This window comes from Capra hircus, chromosome 12 (assembly GCF_001704415.2).
Source record: "Capra hircus breed San Clemente chromosome 12, ASM170441v1, whole genome shotgun sequence".
NCBI lineage: Eukaryota > Metazoa > Chordata > Mammalia > Artiodactyla > Bovidae > Capra > Capra hircus.
The window spans coordinates 60,872,873-60,890,670 of record NC_030819.1 but is presented as its reverse complement, the minus strand read 5'-3'; the positions used below and the strand labels follow the sequence as shown (position 1 = coordinate 60,890,670).

The window sequence follows — 17,798 nt, the reverse complement described above, 5'->3', positions numbered from 1 at the left end:
CTCCACACTGTTCTCCAAAGTGGCTGTACTAGTTTGCATTCCCACCAACAGTGTAGGAGGGTTCCCTTTTCTCCACACCTTCTCCAGCATTTATTGCTTGCAGATTTTTGGATCGCAGACATTCTGACTGGTGTGAAGTGGTACCTCATTGTGAAAGACACAGATGTGTATAACGGACTTTGGACTCAGAGGGAGAGGGAGAGGGTGGGATGATTTGGGAGAATGGCATTGTAACATGTATACTATCATGTAAGAATCGAATCGCCAGTCTATGTCCAACGCAGGATACAGCATGCTTGGGGCTGGTGCATGGTGATGACCCAGAGAGATGTTATGGGGAGGGAGGTGGGAGGGGGGTTCATGTTTGGGAACGCATGTATACCCGTGGTGGATTCATGTCAATGTATGGCAAAACCAATACAGTATTGTAAAGTAAAATAAAGTAAAAAAAAAAAAAAAAAAGAAGTTAGTATTTTCTCTATAAAGTATGGTGTCCCAAGGACAAAAAGCAGGAAAAAAAACCCCAAACACCAAGGAGGGCCTTGGAATGCAGGAATGGAAAAAACCAGACCCTATCATCCTTCCCTCCCCATCTTGTTAACTATTAATGAATTTCAAGTTCTCCTGAGCAGTATAACCTGTCTCCCCTCCTACCCCAACAGTTCAGTTCAGTTCAGTCGCTCAGTCGTGTCTAACTCTTTGTGACCCCATGAACTGCAGTACGCCAGACCTCCCTGTCCATCATCCTACCCCACAGGGAGAAGGTATTTACCTTATTCTTCCCCCACCCAGTATACGTGCCTCATACAATCAGCAAATGATCCTCAAGACCCCTATCCTGCTCCTTGTACCCTCGCTCTAAAAATGGACTAAGGACACCTGTTCAATGTTGGCTCTCCCTTGAGCTAGCTGGCTGTTCTAATAGCATCTCCCACTTTAATAAACTTTATTTCCCTCTCATTCTGTTTCATGTCTGGAAATTCTTTTCCAACCCGTGCATGGACCACGACATAAAGGTCATGGGTAACCCTGGTTAAGTTAATTCCCAGGAAGTTTGTAAATTTTGATACCACCGTAATATTTTAAAAATGATATTTTAAACTCAGTTATAGATGACGTAGTAAAATGATATTGATGTTTATAAGTTGATCATGTTCCTGTTGACTCTTACTAGTTAATGTCTTTATTTTTTCTTATAGAATTGTTTTCAACTTTGAGAACTATATTAAACAACAGTGGTGACATGGGATATCAGTCTTTTCTCTGATCTTAAAAGGGTCAATGCACACACACACATTTAATATAGATTTAGAATTACTGGGCTATTAGATTATTATTACTTAGAGTGATATTATTACCCATAGTTTTCATACTTATATCCATACCTGAATCAGCCCTATTAACTTTTTCCTTTCCTTCCCTTTAACTACTTTGGAATCAAGATCACAGTAGTCTCATAAAATGAGCTGAATGGCTTGCTATGTTTTCTAGAATTGTTAGGGGAAGAACACTGACTGAAACCACCCACCCTGGCCAGGCCCTTTAGTAACAATTCGCATGAGTTGTTTTATGACAGGAAATCCTGGTAAGGAATACGGAACTAATAAGCCACCACCAACCGGAAGAGTTTGGGAAAGGTTGAAAGGAGACACTGTGAGTCCGTCCACTTCCCAGAATCACTCTCGCTAGCATCCATCTAGGCTGAACCATGCGTGAGCCACCAGAAAAGACTCTGAATTAGAACTATTGGCCAAAGACCACCCGGAAACTAATCCCATCACCATAAAACCTGAGACTGCAAGCCACACAGCAGAGCAGTTCTCCTGGGTTCCCTTACCCTACTGCTCTCCACACGGGTCGCCTTTCCCCATAAAATCTCTTGCTTTGTCAGCACATGTGTCTCCTCGGACAATTCATTTCTGAGTGTTAGACAAGAGCCCAGCTTCGGGCCCTGGAAAGGGTCCCCCTTTCCTGCAACAGAATAATCTGCCTAAGAAAGGAATTCTTTATCTCTTAAAAATTTGGTAGAATTCACCTATAAAATAATATGGCCTTGGATATTCTGGGGCTGGAAAGATTTACTATTTAAATTTCTTTAAGGTTTGTAAGGTCTTCTGGTGCCAATTTTGACATTTGATATTTTTCCTTATATTTATCCATTTCATCTCAGTTTTCAAACTCAAGGCTCTCTACAAAAATCTTTAATTACATTAAAAAATTCTACGCTTGTACTTACCCTATTCTATACATTAGACAGTTGAGTGAATTAATAAACAAACAATAAAAACTAATTTTGCCTCAGGTTTTTTTTTCAGGGGGCTATAAAATTAAATGACAAAGGAATAATCAGGTAACAGATTAAACAGACAGTCTTATAGATTGTCTTGCTAATCACTGCAGGAAAAAGAAAAGAAAATCCAGTCAAAACACAAAAGCTAAGTCTGGTTGTAAATCAAATGCATATCTAAGAAATGAATTTTAGATATCACATAATTAAAGCATAAAGACCTATCTAAAGTTGAAGCCTGACACTGAGATCAACTGTACTTTGAACAGTATTAATCTGCTAGTAAATATATGCTATATCTACTTATTCGTTCTCTTTAGAACTGTGTTTTCATGCATGAACCTGTTTTGGACTTTGAAACAAGATTTTATTGCAAATACAATTGAAAAACAGAAAGAAATACTTGATTACTAAGCTATTAGGGTTATAATGGTCTTAATAGCTTGTTTTACTCTCTCCTTGCATATCTAAAAGTAGAAGCAATTGCTTTAAGCCCAGATAAACCAATTCCCAATCCATAATTCTACCCTGGGGATCTGAGAGGAAGGAAATAAAGAGTGAGATCTGAACCAGAGAGGATATCTCTTAGATGAATAATAGTTACCTAATTCTAATTTCCATATTGTCCCGTGGATATTAGATTGCAGAGAATTCTTTCTCTGGCAGGTTTAGGACAAAGCAGCTCAGAAACTTATGAAAAAGGAAACGAGGCTAGTGGAATTAACTGTGAGGAGAGAATTTATTTTCTTCAGAATTCTTCTATTTAAGAATATCAAATTTCTATTTCTTCTTCTATTCTAGAAGAGGAACATTTCCAAGTCCTTTCTCGTATTGCCTCAGAAACCTGCTTCTGATGCTGGAAAAGCTAACCAAATAGAGTTGCATATATACTAGTGGACAACAACAAATTCACATTGCTACTTCTTCTGTAAGTGTCTATGCTGGCTTCTCTTCATGATTAAATCAAAGTTATAGTAATCACGTAGTGAAAGACTTATTTATTTATTTATTTTTTGGCTGCACCATGCAGCTTGCAGGATCTTAGTTCTGAAACCAGGGACTGTAATTATTTTAGATAAACATAACATCTGTTGTTCAACTGCTAAATCGTGTCCAAATCTTTGTGACTCCATGGACTGCAGCACTCTAGGCTTCCCTGTCCATTATCTCTCAGAGTTTGCTCAAATTCATGTCCATTGAGTCGGTGATGCTATCTAACAATCTCATCCTCTGCCGCCCCCTTCTCCTTTTGCCTTCAATCTTTCCTAGCATCAGGGTCTTTTCCAATGAGTCGGGTCTTTGCATCAGGTGACCAAAATATTGGAACTTCAGCATCAGTCCTTCCAGTGAATATTCAGGATTGGTATCTTTTAGGATTGACTGGTTTGATCTCCATGCTGTCCAAGGGACTCTTGAGTCTTCTCCTACACCACAATTTGAAAGCATCAACTCTTCAGCGTTCGGCCTTCTTTATGATCCAACTTTCACATCTGTAGATGACTACTATGGAAAAACCATAGCTTCGATGATATGGACCTCCGTCGGCAAAGTGATGTCTCTGCTTTTTAATATGCTGTCTAGGTATGTCATAGATCTCCTTCCAAGGAGCAACTGTTTTTTAGTTTCATGGCTGCAGTCACCATCAGCAGTGATTTTGAAGCCCAAGAAAATAAACTTTGCCACTGTTTCCACTTTTCTTCCTTCCATTTGCCATGAAGTGATGAGTTTGTTTTAAATGTTTATTTTGGAGGGCTTAAATTATTCTCTTACTTGATTGCTTTCTGGGTGTATAATGCACTGCATTATTTTCCATTCCTGCTAGCATCGTCCTAGTCTGAGCGCTCACTGCTCTCCACATGGGCTATTGTCAGCCTTTGACCTCCTCCTCCACTCCAGGTCCTGCACCCTGCTGGTGGAACAGATTTCTGAAACCATCAGCTCTTACTGTCATCCTTGATTTCAAATCTTCCAAGGCTCCTCCTAGCAAAACACATTCAGTGTAAACTTTACCTGACCCCTAAGACCTTTCAAACCTTGATCTCACCCTCTCCCACTATTTCTTTAGGCTTCTAGGTACAAATCCTTGGCTCCAGCAGCATAATTTACAGCCCTGGGCACATAGCAGCTGGTATGACCTCTGAACCTCTGTTGATCCTTTCCCCTTAACATGAAAGCATTTCATCCTGCTGCTTCTTTTTCAAGTCTGAGACATCCTTACTCAAGTCCAATGTTTGTTTTCTGAGTTCTCCACCTCAGTCTATGAAGTCTTTTATGAATTTTTATGACACTTATCATGAGTACCCTCTTGTTTAATGTAGTAAATAATGTATACAAATTTACTTGTGAAAATCAATCTGCATATAAATCGTAAAGTGCTAGACAAAGGAATGGGGTTATTACTGATTAACACTTAATTGTTTCAAACAGGCCACATGCACTACATCCTCAATTAGAATCTAAGCATTTGGAATGTAGAGACTGTACCTAATGCTTCTATTCCATTTCCTGTAGCTCCTAACTCAGCATTAAATAATAAATATTTATCGGGTGATTATTTGAACTATGGGAAAGATGTGTTGGTCACCAAAAGAAGGAAGGAATGTCAGGAAGTGAGAGTGAGTGGGAAAGAAATTCATTCATTCATTCAACAAATACTGATTGATGATCTGCAATGTGCCAGACACTACTGCAGATCTTTGGATTAGAGCCAAAATCCTTATCAGAGAGAGAGAGACTAACTAAGCCCAAGATTATTAGTGAGATGGAGCGTATGTCGAGAGGTGATAAATGTTAAGGGAAAAAGAAAGTCAACAGATACGTATGGATGGGAAGCGGATTTCTGATTTAGAGCAGGTGGTCATAGAAAGTGTCCTTGAGTTTGTGACAATTAAGGACTACAAGGAGGAAGTGAACTGTAAGGGCATCTGAAGGAAGAAGATCTCAAACGGGGGGACCATTCATTCATTCATCATTTATTCATTCCATAATGAGTACCTCTCATGTACCAGGAAGTCTCCCAAGGGAGACTTCGACAAACAAGGCAAGATCTCTGACCTCCAGCACATCCCACTGAAATGCAAATAATCAAAGTAAGCCATGTCCCAACCTACAGCCCACCTACTGCATGTCAGGCGCCAGCCTTGGAGGATATACAGATGGATCAGCAAGGCATGTACTTAAAAAAGATCACAATTTGGTAGAAGATAAACATGTTGACTTGGGCTTTTCCTGATGCTCAAATTTCTGTTAAAACTCACAGGCACTAAAACTGACCCACCACCCCCATCGCCCAGTCCATTCTCCCCTTCCCCCCATCCTAGAAAAAAGCACCAAAATGCAGTGGCTCTCTCTTTGCTGCTCTAGCCATTATGACTCTGTACACCTGGCCCCAAACCTTTCTTTATCTGACTCTGTGGGACTAGAGAAATCTGAAGGAAAATGGCCACTGCAAGGAAGTTGCAGAGGGAAACTGTTGGCTCCAACTTAAAAATTCTCCAGAGCTTATCAGTTTCTTACTACCTTCGCGGCTACCGCACTGGCCCAAGTCACCATCTCTGCTCCCAGTACCTCCAACAGATGTGCCTGATGCTACCCTGTGCCTCAACAGTTCATTCCCAGAACTGCAGCCTAAGAGATCCTCTCAGAACACAGGTAAAATCTGACATCCACTTCCGTATTTCTGATCCCTTTGCCTTGCACTACTTCTTTTTTTCCACAATACTGATCACCTGCTAAAACACCAGATACCTTACTTATTAATTTCTGTTTATTGTCCATCTCTCTTTGATTGAGAATAAGCTCTATGAGGGCAGGGATCTCTCTCTGTTCATTGGTAACTGACTATACCCCAAACACGCAAAATAGCACCAGGAGCTCTCAGTGGTTACCTGCTGACTGAGCATTGACTGAGCCTGTGTGTTTACTCGTGTGGGTTCCTAGCTAGAAGGTGAGCTTCTGAACGGCCACTGGCTCTGCTGCTCACGCTTATGTCTCCAGAGCCCAGGGCAGTGTGAAGACTGGGGTAAATGAAGGGATCCCTAAATCAGGCTTTACTCTAGCTTGATTTAGAGAACAATTCATGACCACATCTTCTCTGTGTTTTCCATCCTTGTTCAGAGCTGGCTCTCAACAAAGGTTACATGACCTGCAAACCCCCAGTTTCAGAGATAAGGATGCTCTGAGCTCCGAGGGATAAGGATACCCTATTCGTCCAGAGAGTCCTGGCTAACAGGTGGCAGGGTGGGCACTCACACACAATGTGCCTATCACAGTGGTGCTGGTTTAGTCACTAAATCATGTCCGACTCTTTACAACCCATGGACTGTAGGTTCCGCCAGGTTCCTCCGTTCATGGGGTTTCCCAGGCAAGAATACTGGAGTGGGTTACCATTCCTTTCTCCAGGGGATCTTTCTGACCCAGGGGTGGAGCCTGGGTGTTCTGCATTGCAGGCAGATTCTTAACTGACTAAGCCACTAGGGAAGCCCTATCTATTTTTCAAGACTGCCAGTAATTCTTATGTTACGCTATTTGCTGAACTTCATCTTTGAACAAGGTACAATATAGCCTAAATGCTGATTTTCACCTATTACAAAGACACTTTATAAAGGATGTAATACATTCAAAGGAAAACACCACGGCATTGCGCTCTCTGCCTCAGTGCACCGTGCCTGCTCTGCAGACAACCAGGAACACACTGAGCGGAGAGCTGGGGAGATTAGCAGTGCACATCCATGGAAGCCCTTCTTCTAAAACAAATTTTAAGAAAGGGCAGATTATGATTGATGAACCCAGCATTAGGGTAATGTTATCAGAGATACTTTCTATTTCTGCCCTTTGTGAGGAGGTCAGATTATAATCATGTTAGAACTGAACACAGTGCTTTATTAATGTTTCATGAGTGCGTCGGTTGCAATCAGCCTAGCTTCATCTGGATAAATTAAACCGATTCTTGATGTATGAATTCAATGCACTGAGAATTTATTGAAATGCCTACTCAAAGTGTCTCTATCACTTTTCCAGATTTGCTAATGAAACCAAATTTTGAATGTCACAGTTCTTCAGTGAAACATAAAGCTTGTCACCGTATTTACAAAATACAAACAACTGTAATCAATTATAACTAAAAAAAAGGACTAAAAGAAATATATCATTAAAAAATCCAAGTACTGCTTCATTAAAAAAAAATAAAAGGAAAGGAAGCTGTCAGGATGTAAAGACTTCTACAACTGCATCAAATGCCTTTTTAATTGTTGGCATAGGATAATGAAACTGATCATTTATAAGCAATGATATCTCTTTTTACAACATTATTTTTGTCTACTTTGCCTTGAAGTTGTTAACGATAGCTTGATAGAAGAAGGAGGGAATATTCCTTTGTATGGATGCAGAATACTAATCCACATGAGAGCTGAAGGCCTTTTGTGGTAATGTGAGTGTCATTTCTTTGGGCTATATGACATTTTCATTTTTTACCTTAGGCTCATTACAAAGAACTTCAAATCACTGAAGATAATCCCAGTCCAAGTTATAAATATACTAAAGCACGTTTTCTCCAAACCCATTTCATAAGTACTAAATCCTGTATGTACTTCAGAGCCGGTATAAAGATAGAAACTTTTAATATTATAAAATAATATTAAAAAATGGATGTTGTATTCATAGAATTCATGGAAAACTCATGAAAATTTAAATACTTCTATATTTTATATTACCACCCAGGCTTTGTATATTATAGAAAGATTCATCAAGCAAATATTTCTTCAGCAAAAAATAAGAGAGGTGGACAGCTGGTTACATTTTCCAGTTTTAACACAGATGACTATTTCTTCATAACATCAGTATGATCATTTCCCATCAGTATGATGGGAAAATGGACCAGAAGTTGGAGCAAAGGAAACTATGAACAGAATGCTGTGAAGAAAAACTTCAATTTAAAGAAAAGCAGTACAGGAGACCCTGAGACAGGAGAGCAGTTGTTAGACACACCAGCTACACTTGAAAGGTGTCTGGATAGCTCTGATGCATTAAGAACCTTCCCAGAGGCAGCAGCTTGGGTCTGGCCTTTGGCTCAATTCTTATATACCAAGAATGGCAGCTATAGACACAGAATCTTGCTGATGCGTGTGGTAGCTTTCCCTTTCTAGCCTATAGAGTCCCTTCAAGGAAAACCCACGTAAAGAAGACCCAGAGAATAACCCGTCCCCAAGCCACCTCTTATGTGCTGGCTAGCCACTTCCTATAAAGGACTGATTCAACCTGGCACTGCCTCCTTGTGCCTCACAGAACCAAGATGCAGGCAGTTTGACTTTCCCAAATAAGCAGAATTTTGTGTAAAGTCTTTCATTCTATGCAGAATAGGTTTAGTTCACAAGCTTTATGAAATTCATTAACGCTTAAAAGATATCAAGAATTGTTTTTAAACAGAGAAAAAATATGGTGCTTTGCTTCTTTCATTTCTTCAAGAAACCAAGTTGGAACTTGTTATGTGCTCAGTTGTATTTGCTTCTTTGTGATACTATGAACTGTAGCCCGGCAGGCTTCTCTGTCCATGGAATTTTCCAGGCAAGAATACTGGAGCGGGTTGCCATTTCCTCCTCCAGGGGATCTTTCCAACCCAGTGACTGAACCTGAGTCTCTTTCATGTCCTGCATTAGCAGGCAGATTCTTTACCACTGAGCCACCTATGAACTGGAACTTATTACTTACAATAAAAATGCTTTATGCCATTTTCAGAAATGCACATGTATTTATTTCTCATATTTTAGTTATAAAACTTATTATTTTGGAGAGAGAAAGCAAACGTTTGAGAAACAGTACTTCACCATATTATACACAATCCTTCTAGTTCCTAGTACACTGAACATCAAGGTTGATAATATGTGTTTATAGTGATATTATATAGATTTATTTTGAAGAAGCACTGTATTCTGAAAAAAACAAGTGTTGAAAAGGATATGGACTAGAACAGTCATACATTGCTAGTAGGAATGTAAGATACACAGTCACTTTGCAAACAGCTAATTTCTTAAAAAGCTAAACATAAATTTACCACATGACTCAGCAATTCTGAATTTTAAGTCTGAATTTTGCAATAAGGAGTTCATGATCTGAGCCACAGTCAGCTCCTGGTCTTGTTTTTGCTGACTGTATAGAGCTTCTCCATCTTTGGCTATAAAGAATATAATCAATCTGATTTCTGTATTGACCATCTGGTGATGTCCATGTGTAGAGTCTTCTCTTGTGTTGTTGGAAGAGGGTGTTTGCTATGACCAGTGTGTTCTCTTGGCAAAACTCTATTAGCCTTTGCCCTGCTTCATTTTGTACTCTAAGGCCAAATTTGCCTGTTATTCCAGTTATCTCCTGACTTCCTACTTTTGCATTCCAGTCCCCTATAATGAAAATGACATCTTTTTTGGGTGTTATTTCTATAAGGTCTTGTAGGTCTTCACAAAACTGTTCAACTTCAGCATTACTGGTTGGGGCATATGACTTGGATTACTGTGATATTTAATGGTTTGTCTTGGAAACAAACAGAGATCATTCTGTCATTTTTGAGATTGCACCCAAGTACTGAATTTCATATTCTTTTGTTGACTATGTGCTACTCCATTTCTTCTAAGGGATTTTTGCCCACAGTAGTAGATATAATGGGCTCCAAAATCAGTGCCGATGGTGACTGCAGCCATGAAATGAAAAGACACTTGCTCCTTGGAAGAAAAGCTATGACCAACCTAGGCAGCATATGAAAAGCAGAGATATTACTTTGCCAACAAAGGTCCATCTAATCAAAGCTATGGTTTTTCCAGTAGTCAGGTATGGATGTGAGAGCTGGACTATAAAGAAAGCTGAATGCCAAAGAATTGATGCTTTTGAACTGTGGTGTTGGAGAAGACTCTTGAGGGTTCCTTGGACTACAAGGAGATCCAACCAGTCAATCCTATAGGAAATCATCCCTGAATATTCATTGGAAGGATTCATGCCGAAGCTGAAACTCCAATACTTTGGCCACCTGATGTGAAGAACTGACTCTCTGGAAAGGACCCTGATGCTGGGAGAGATTAAAGGAAGGAGGAGAAGGGGATGACAGAGGATGAGACGGCTGGATGGCCTCACCGACGTGAGGGACATGAGTTTGAGCAAGTTCCAGGAGTTGGTGATGGACATGGAGGCCCGGCATGCTGCAGTCCATTGGGTCGCCAATAGTTGGACATGACTGAGTGACTGAGCTGAACTGAGCAATTCTATTGCTGGGTATAAACCCCAAAGCAAGGAAAAAAACTTGTCCATATAGAGATGTCCATTGGAATGCTCATAACAGCATTGTTCCTAACAGCCCAAAAGTGGAAAGAACCCAAAAGTTCATCAGTTGATGAATAGATAAACAAAATGTGGAGCATTGTTATGAAAAAGAGGAACAAAGAATTGATATATACTACAACATGGATGGACTTAAAAAACCACGCTAAGTGAAAGATGTCAAACACAAAAGAGTACATATTACATGGGTCTATTTAAGTAAAATATCCAGAAGAGGCAAACCAAGGAAATTGAAAAAAGATTAATGGCTGTCTGGGGTTGGGGGTGGGCACAGGCTCTTTCTGGGGTAACAGCAATGTTCTAAAATTAGATTTTGATGATGGTCACACAACTCTGTAAATATATTAAAAATCATTAAATTGTACAAGTATATTTTATGATAAATAATTTTTTTATTAAAAAAACCCCCATATATAAGGTATTCCCACCTTACAGATGAGACATACGAGGACAAAAGATATCTCATAATTTGCTCAGGGCAACGAAGCTAGTAAATGGGAGAGCTTAAATTCCACAGCCAGGGAACTTTTAAACCCCAAGTCAATCTCTCTCTAATATAAACACCTGGCACTTATTACGCTTACTCCTTGGAAGGAAAGTTATGACCAACCTAGATAGCATGTTGAAAAGCAGAGATATTACTTTGCCAACAAAGGTCCGTCTAGTCAAGGATATGGTTTTTCCAGTGGTCATGTATGGATGTGAGAGTTGGACTGTGAAAAAAGCTGAGCGCTGAAGAATTGATGCTTTGAACTGTGGTGTTGGAGAAGACTCTTGAGAGTCCCTTGGACTGCAAGGAGATCCAACCAGTCCATTCTGAAGGAGATCAGCCCTGGGTGTTCATTGGAAGGAATGATGCTAAAGCTGAAACTCCAATACTTTGGCTACCTCATGCGAAGAGTTGACTCACTGGAAAAAACCCTGATGCTGGGAGGGATTGAGGGCAGGAGGAGAAGGGGACAACAGAGGATGAGATGGCTGAATGGCATCACCGACTTGATGCACATGAGTTTGGATGAACTCCAGGAGCTGGTGATGGACAGGGAGGCCTGGTGTGCTGCAATTCATGGGGTCACAAAGAGTTGGACACGACTCAGTGACTAAACTGAACTGAACTGGCAGTTATTAATTATCAGTGCCCACATGAAAACCTGTGTTCAATCAGTTCAATCAACAGCATGAGCAAGAGAAAAGTTGGTCCAACAATTTTTGCTACTTTGCTTGCCTGAGTGAAAGATTTGTTTTATTTCACTAGTTTGGACCTGACTAGACAGCATGCTAAAATCCTTACTACCCCTATGTGATTCGCTCAGCAAATATTTGGTAACTAAATACTACTGTAGGCACCAGGGCAGATATGACTGAGAAACTGAGAACCACTCAACTCGGAAACCGCTCAGTACATAGTGGGTTCTAGGGTTGAATTTGTAGATGTAGTATCTTTATACTGATATCATAGTCAGTATTCAAGTATGTGGGGCTTCCCTGGTGGCTCAGAGGTAAAGAATCCACCTGAAATGCAGGAGATATGATTTTGATCCCTGAATCGGAAAGATCCCTTGTAAAAGGAAATGACAACCCACTCCAGTATTCCTGCCTGGGAAATCCTATGGACAGAGGAGCCTGGTGGCTACAGTCCACGGGGATCACAAAAGAGTCAGACACAACTTAGCAACTAAATGACAACAATAACAAATTCAAGTATGTAAGGGTATTGTGGTAACAATGGACTATCTGTGCTAAAAATAAGCAAAGATTCTTAGAAACATGCATCACTAAAGTATAAATCCTTCACATTAAAAGATTAATTAAAGAGATAAATCTACTGCTCAAGAAGATAGTATAAAATTACAACATATATCCAAAAGTATCAATTTATAGATTGAGAAGTGAGAGAAATCCTGGTACTACATGATATCACCTCACTTCTTCACCATTCACTGGGTCAATGGTGAAGAAATTGCCTGTCAATGCAGGAGACACAGGTTCCATCCCTGGGTCAGGAAGATTCCCTAGAGAAGGAAATGGCAACCTACTCTAGGATTCTTGCCTGGAAAATCCCATGGACAGAGGAGGGCTACCGTGGGCTATAGGAGGGCTACAGTGGGCTACAGTCCATGGGGTTACAAGCAGTCGGACACAACTGAGCACACACGCGTGTGTACAAGATATTACCTCAGGATGAGACTAGATTACAGATGATCTATTCAGTAACTTTAAAGATAGGTTAAATGAGTCTTTAAACTGAGTCTACTGCCTCAGTACCAACTTTCTAGAATAAGTACATTGAAACTAAAATATTTCTTGGAGACAGAAAAGATAGCTCTAAAATTGAAGGCAGCATGTGACTAACTGACAAAAAGAGACACAAAATCAGGGGTAGGGTAGAGGAAGGGATCATATACTTTCTGATCCTGTTTATGCAAAATATCTGGAAAAGGCAAATCTTTATAGAGACAGAAAGTAGATTCATGGTTGCCGAGGGCTGGTTGGAAGAATGGGGGAAATTGTGAGGATGCTAAAGGGAATTGGGTTTCTTTACAGGATAATAAAAATGTTCATAATTGACTATGGTGATGGTTGTAGAACTCTATGAATAGACTAAAACCCATTTTTTTTTTTTTTACTTTAAATGGTTGACTTGCATGGTATGTGAATTATATCTGTGTGATATATGTGAATGTTACACAGCTCTTACAAAAGAAGGGACTTGGGGATATGTGAGAGCCACTGTAATATGTGGGCATTATTTGGATTCTAATGCAAATAAATATACTGTCTAAATAAAATAAAACATATTTATGGGATAGCTGGAGAAAACTGGGAGTGAAACAGGGTTAAAAATATATTTTAGGTCATTGAGTTTATTGATCTAATTCTTCAATTGACCAAGAACCAGAACAAGAACACTAGAGAGGTTGTTTGGTAAATCAATTAATTCCATATACCAAAACCACACTGAGACTAAAATCTTCTTAAATATGGATAAATATATTAAAATCTATAAAATAACCACATGCAAACATACTATCAATATCTACACATTCTTTTACACCAGACATCTCTCATACAGATTTAAAAAGCAATGGCATTTTCTGTCTAAGAATGTTTACAGTATGAGTGTTCTCTTAAAGTCAAGTATATGATACTTTAAGGATGTTTCACCCACTCCAGTGTTCTTGCCTGGAGAATCCCAGGGGCAGGGGAGCCTGGTGGGCTGATGTCTATGGGGTCGCACAGAGTCGGGAACGACTGAAGAGACTTAGCAGCAGCAAGGTATGTTTCACAACTTACAATTTCTTACAGACAAATATGTTCTAAATGTACACTATTTTGTTTTGAATATTTTATGAGTGAAGAAAGAGAACAGATATAGCCAGTAGACAAAAATAAGGAATGGGCATTAATGTCAAGCATTTTAGAATATGTTGCATTAGTCAACAGATGCTCATCTGATTGTCTTCTCCTAAGGGAGCAAAAATAACTGAATTACCATTCTTTTATTAGTCCTCATGAAAGGAAAATCCACTTTACAATAAAGAACACTGTCAAAAGACAACTGTAAAATCCTTTCTTTTTTCTCAAAAAATTAACCTTGTATTTATAGATGTTAAATGCAAATTTGTTAACAGCTAAAAACAGAAAAAAACTACAGAATATTTTTTACTTCCTTGTGACTGCTCAAGAAAAAACAAAATTGCTCTTACCATCCTGTTGATTCGTACAAAGTCTTCGGGTTTTTTTGCCCAAGGGGGAAGATCAACATCATTTACCACTACTTCATCTTCTCTGACTCCAAGATTATATCCATTACTGTTGACAAACATCTCCGGAAGGTAATAGAATTCTGGAATTAGTTCCTGCCAGGAATAAAAAATGTAGCATATTAAACCACTTTAAAAATCAGTTGAACAGAAGTACTAATTTATAAAAACTATATAACAGAATTAATTTTTTCACTTAAATCCAATATTTTATTACTTGATTCTATTCTTCATTTAATTTTCTTCAGATAAGAGCCTAAGAAGATATTTTTCTTCAAATATATGCTTGACAATTTATAAGATTTTCAATCTTATCTTGCCACAGATTACTTAAGAGAAATGGGTTACAGAATCAACAATAGTTCCCAACAGTATTAGTAAACAAGTATATAATGCCATATATACAAGTCTATGCTGTTCAACAAACTTTTCAGAACACTATTAAAATACCAAAAGTTTAAAATATTGCTAAAATCATGCAGCATCTTCTACTTTTCTTTTTAACTCCACTGGCAATTACAATACATGACTTTCATGAAGAGAGAGTTCCATTTTATATTTTGGCAAAATAAGTTATTTTTATACCTACCACTAAAGAAAATTAAGAGATAATGTAACATAATAAGTTTTAAATATTCAGTACATGCCACTTGAATAGTAAATTCTTAAATTGAATGCAAAGACAACTTGTGTTACTTAGTGTATGTACATACGACATTAACAATTGGGTTCAAGGCAAACTTGTGTTTGATGCACAATGTTTAGTATGTGGTTTGCGTAAATTTCGAATAAATATGCCACAGAAACTGATTTCAACCTTAAAAATTTTTGTTGTCCTTTCTTTTAAAAAACAACTGCAGGAAATGAAAATAAAAAAACTACAGTTTTTATGTATACCATCAAAAACACGAAAAATACTAATCTTTACAAATATCAAGATGTGGGTTAAATTAACTTTATACTGTGAAAATTATAAGAACATTTATTTGAGTAACATGTCCAACATGGATGGCATAGTAACCAAAATTTGAATCTCACTATGGATACACAGGGATGAATAAAAACATTAAAAAAAAAACAAACCCAAACTCCCCCAAGCCACAGAGAGGAAAATAAAAACCCCACAAAACAAAGCAAGCAAGCAAACAAACAAACAAAACAGAACAGACTCTGAGGTCTTCAAATAAATTGGATTCTTCAGCCCAAGAAATGCATACACACAAGCATTCTCTCTATGGGTTCTCATACTAAAACCAACATTTATCTGCTATAGCATAAGAGAGTTTTCATGTGAGCAAATCCTCTGTGAGAAATTGATCCTTATCCATTCTTATGATGATAAATGTGAACCATAAGAAATACATAATAATGTTTATTTCTCCAGCATTATCAGAGTTTGAACATTCACATAAATGAATTTTCTGTATAAGCAGAGCTTAGCTTTTTAAGAATCCATTTCTTCCATTTAAACCATTTAAACAGAAATCTCCAAAATCCATTACATAATCCCCAATATTTATTTATTCACGTAGCAAAGTTTGAATACCAGACATTGTGATGGGTACTGAGAAAACAAATAATGAACAGACATGGCCTTACCTTTGAGTGATTCATATTCCGGCCTCTGGGGCAGATGTACGAACTGGTGGTTACAATACACAATAATAATGAAAGAAGTACAATAACAAGGCACAAGGGAGCAGGAAGGATAGAGCAGGCAACTCTGGGCAAGTCAGAAAAGATTACACTGGAGGTCGGACATTGAGTTTGATAAAGATGAGGGAACCAGCAGAGAGTACTGCCAAGGAGTGGTGGGAACTGAGTATGGGTAGAGTGTAGGGTATTAGGGGACAGATCAAGATAGGAGGATGAGGCATACGGAGTCAGATGATTAAAGAAGTTCATGTCCACCTAAGCTGTTTGGATTTTGGACTGCAATAATTTTAAGGAAGAGCTATTGCCATGTTTACATCTGTTCTAAGGCAAGACACTAAGAGTCAAAGTAAAGAATAAAGGTGGAGAGGAGGGAGCTCAGACATATGAAAAGGTATATAAAAAGGATGGCTCAGACAGTAAAGAGTCTGCCTGCAGTGCAGGAGACCGGGGTTCAATCCCTGGGTCGGGAAGATCCCCTGGAGAAGGGAATGGCTACTCATTCCAGTATTCTCGCCTGGAGAATTCCATGGACAGAGGAGCCTGGCGGCTACAATCCATGGGGTCACAAAGAGTTGGACACGACTGAGCGGCTAACGCTTTCACTGTTTGAGAAAACATGGGAAATTAGTTCAAGATGTAGAACATGCTATTTGAACGTTACCCGTTTTATATATGATACAGAGTAGAAGGAGACTCCCAAATGGTCCCAAATGGGGAGAGGAATGAAAGCTCACACAGTTGCTCCATGTAGAGGGTGATTTATATGTAAGAGGCTCACATAAGTCAGGAATTTCCCTTCTGTCTTTTGTTGGATGTTTGTGTTCATGTTCTGTGTCCAGAGCTATACCACATAAGCTTTCTTAAGGACCAAGAGGGATATGCTGTACATCCACATGGATATGGCAACACAATTTATTTTTTTATTTAGACCGCCCAAAGAGTTTCAGTTTATCTTCAGCTGTCTCGGTGCTCTCCTGTTTTTCATACATATTATTTCCCATTTTTTCCTGTGGAATAGGGTCATATAAAATATATGGTTATCATTAACCTACATGCCTCTGTAATACTATTTAATATTTCACTGAATGTCATTCAATTATATTTGCAAAGGCATAAGAAGCCTAGGATTTTATATTAATAACAATTTGGGCAAAGCAGATTTTGAGCCTAATGTTGTGAGGTTTATATTTTGTTGAATCCCCCACAGCTTGTGGTGCTATACTATGTACACAGCAGGTGCTCATTAAATATTAAACTACTGAAGATGCTAGACAAAGTTATTTTAATATCACTAGAAATCCTTTGGGGAATATGCAAATGGTTGGAAGACTGCTTCAAGACAGGAAAAGAGCCAATGGAGTACTCGATTAAACAAAAGAAAAAAGGATGCACCTAGAAATAAAATTTGCATCTCCTGATAGGAAACTTTTGAAGCTTAAAAAATGTTATCTTGTTTATTTTAGTTGTGCTGAAAGGTTCAGAAGTGAAAAAGAGTCCAATTTAAATTTATGAAAAGTTGGTTTTAACAATGCTAGAAAAGTTGTAGCAAATCTGAAGATGTGGAAGACCAGGTCCTTTTCATTTTAATGTGAGCACGCCAGAAAAAATGGGCTGGAAGCTGGCTGACACCAAAGAGAACAAAGTGAGGCTGAGGAACCCCCACCCTGACGGTTATTTAGGGAGGGTTCAACAGGAACACTCGGGAAGGCTTGAATTGTGGCCAATCTTGAAAAAGCAGGACCATCAGGGCCTTCGGGATGATCCTTAAGTGAGAC

At 38.8% G+C, this 17,798-nt stretch overlaps 1 protein-coding gene across 8 annotated transcripts in view; it reads right to left on the bottom strand.

The window, feature by feature from the left end:
• Positions 1–17,798, bottom strand: part of NBEA (neurobeachin) — a 667,995-nt gene that overhangs the window by 47,962 nt on the left and 602,235 nt on the right. For all 8 annotated transcript variants that reach the window (XM_018056646.1, XM_018056648.1, XM_018056650.1 and 5 more), the window contains one exon: positions 14,311–14,463. In XM_018056646.1, coding sequence (XP_017912135.1) covers positions 14,311–14,463 — 153 coding nt within the window. The remainder of the gene's footprint in view (positions 1–14,310; positions 14,464–17,798) is intronic.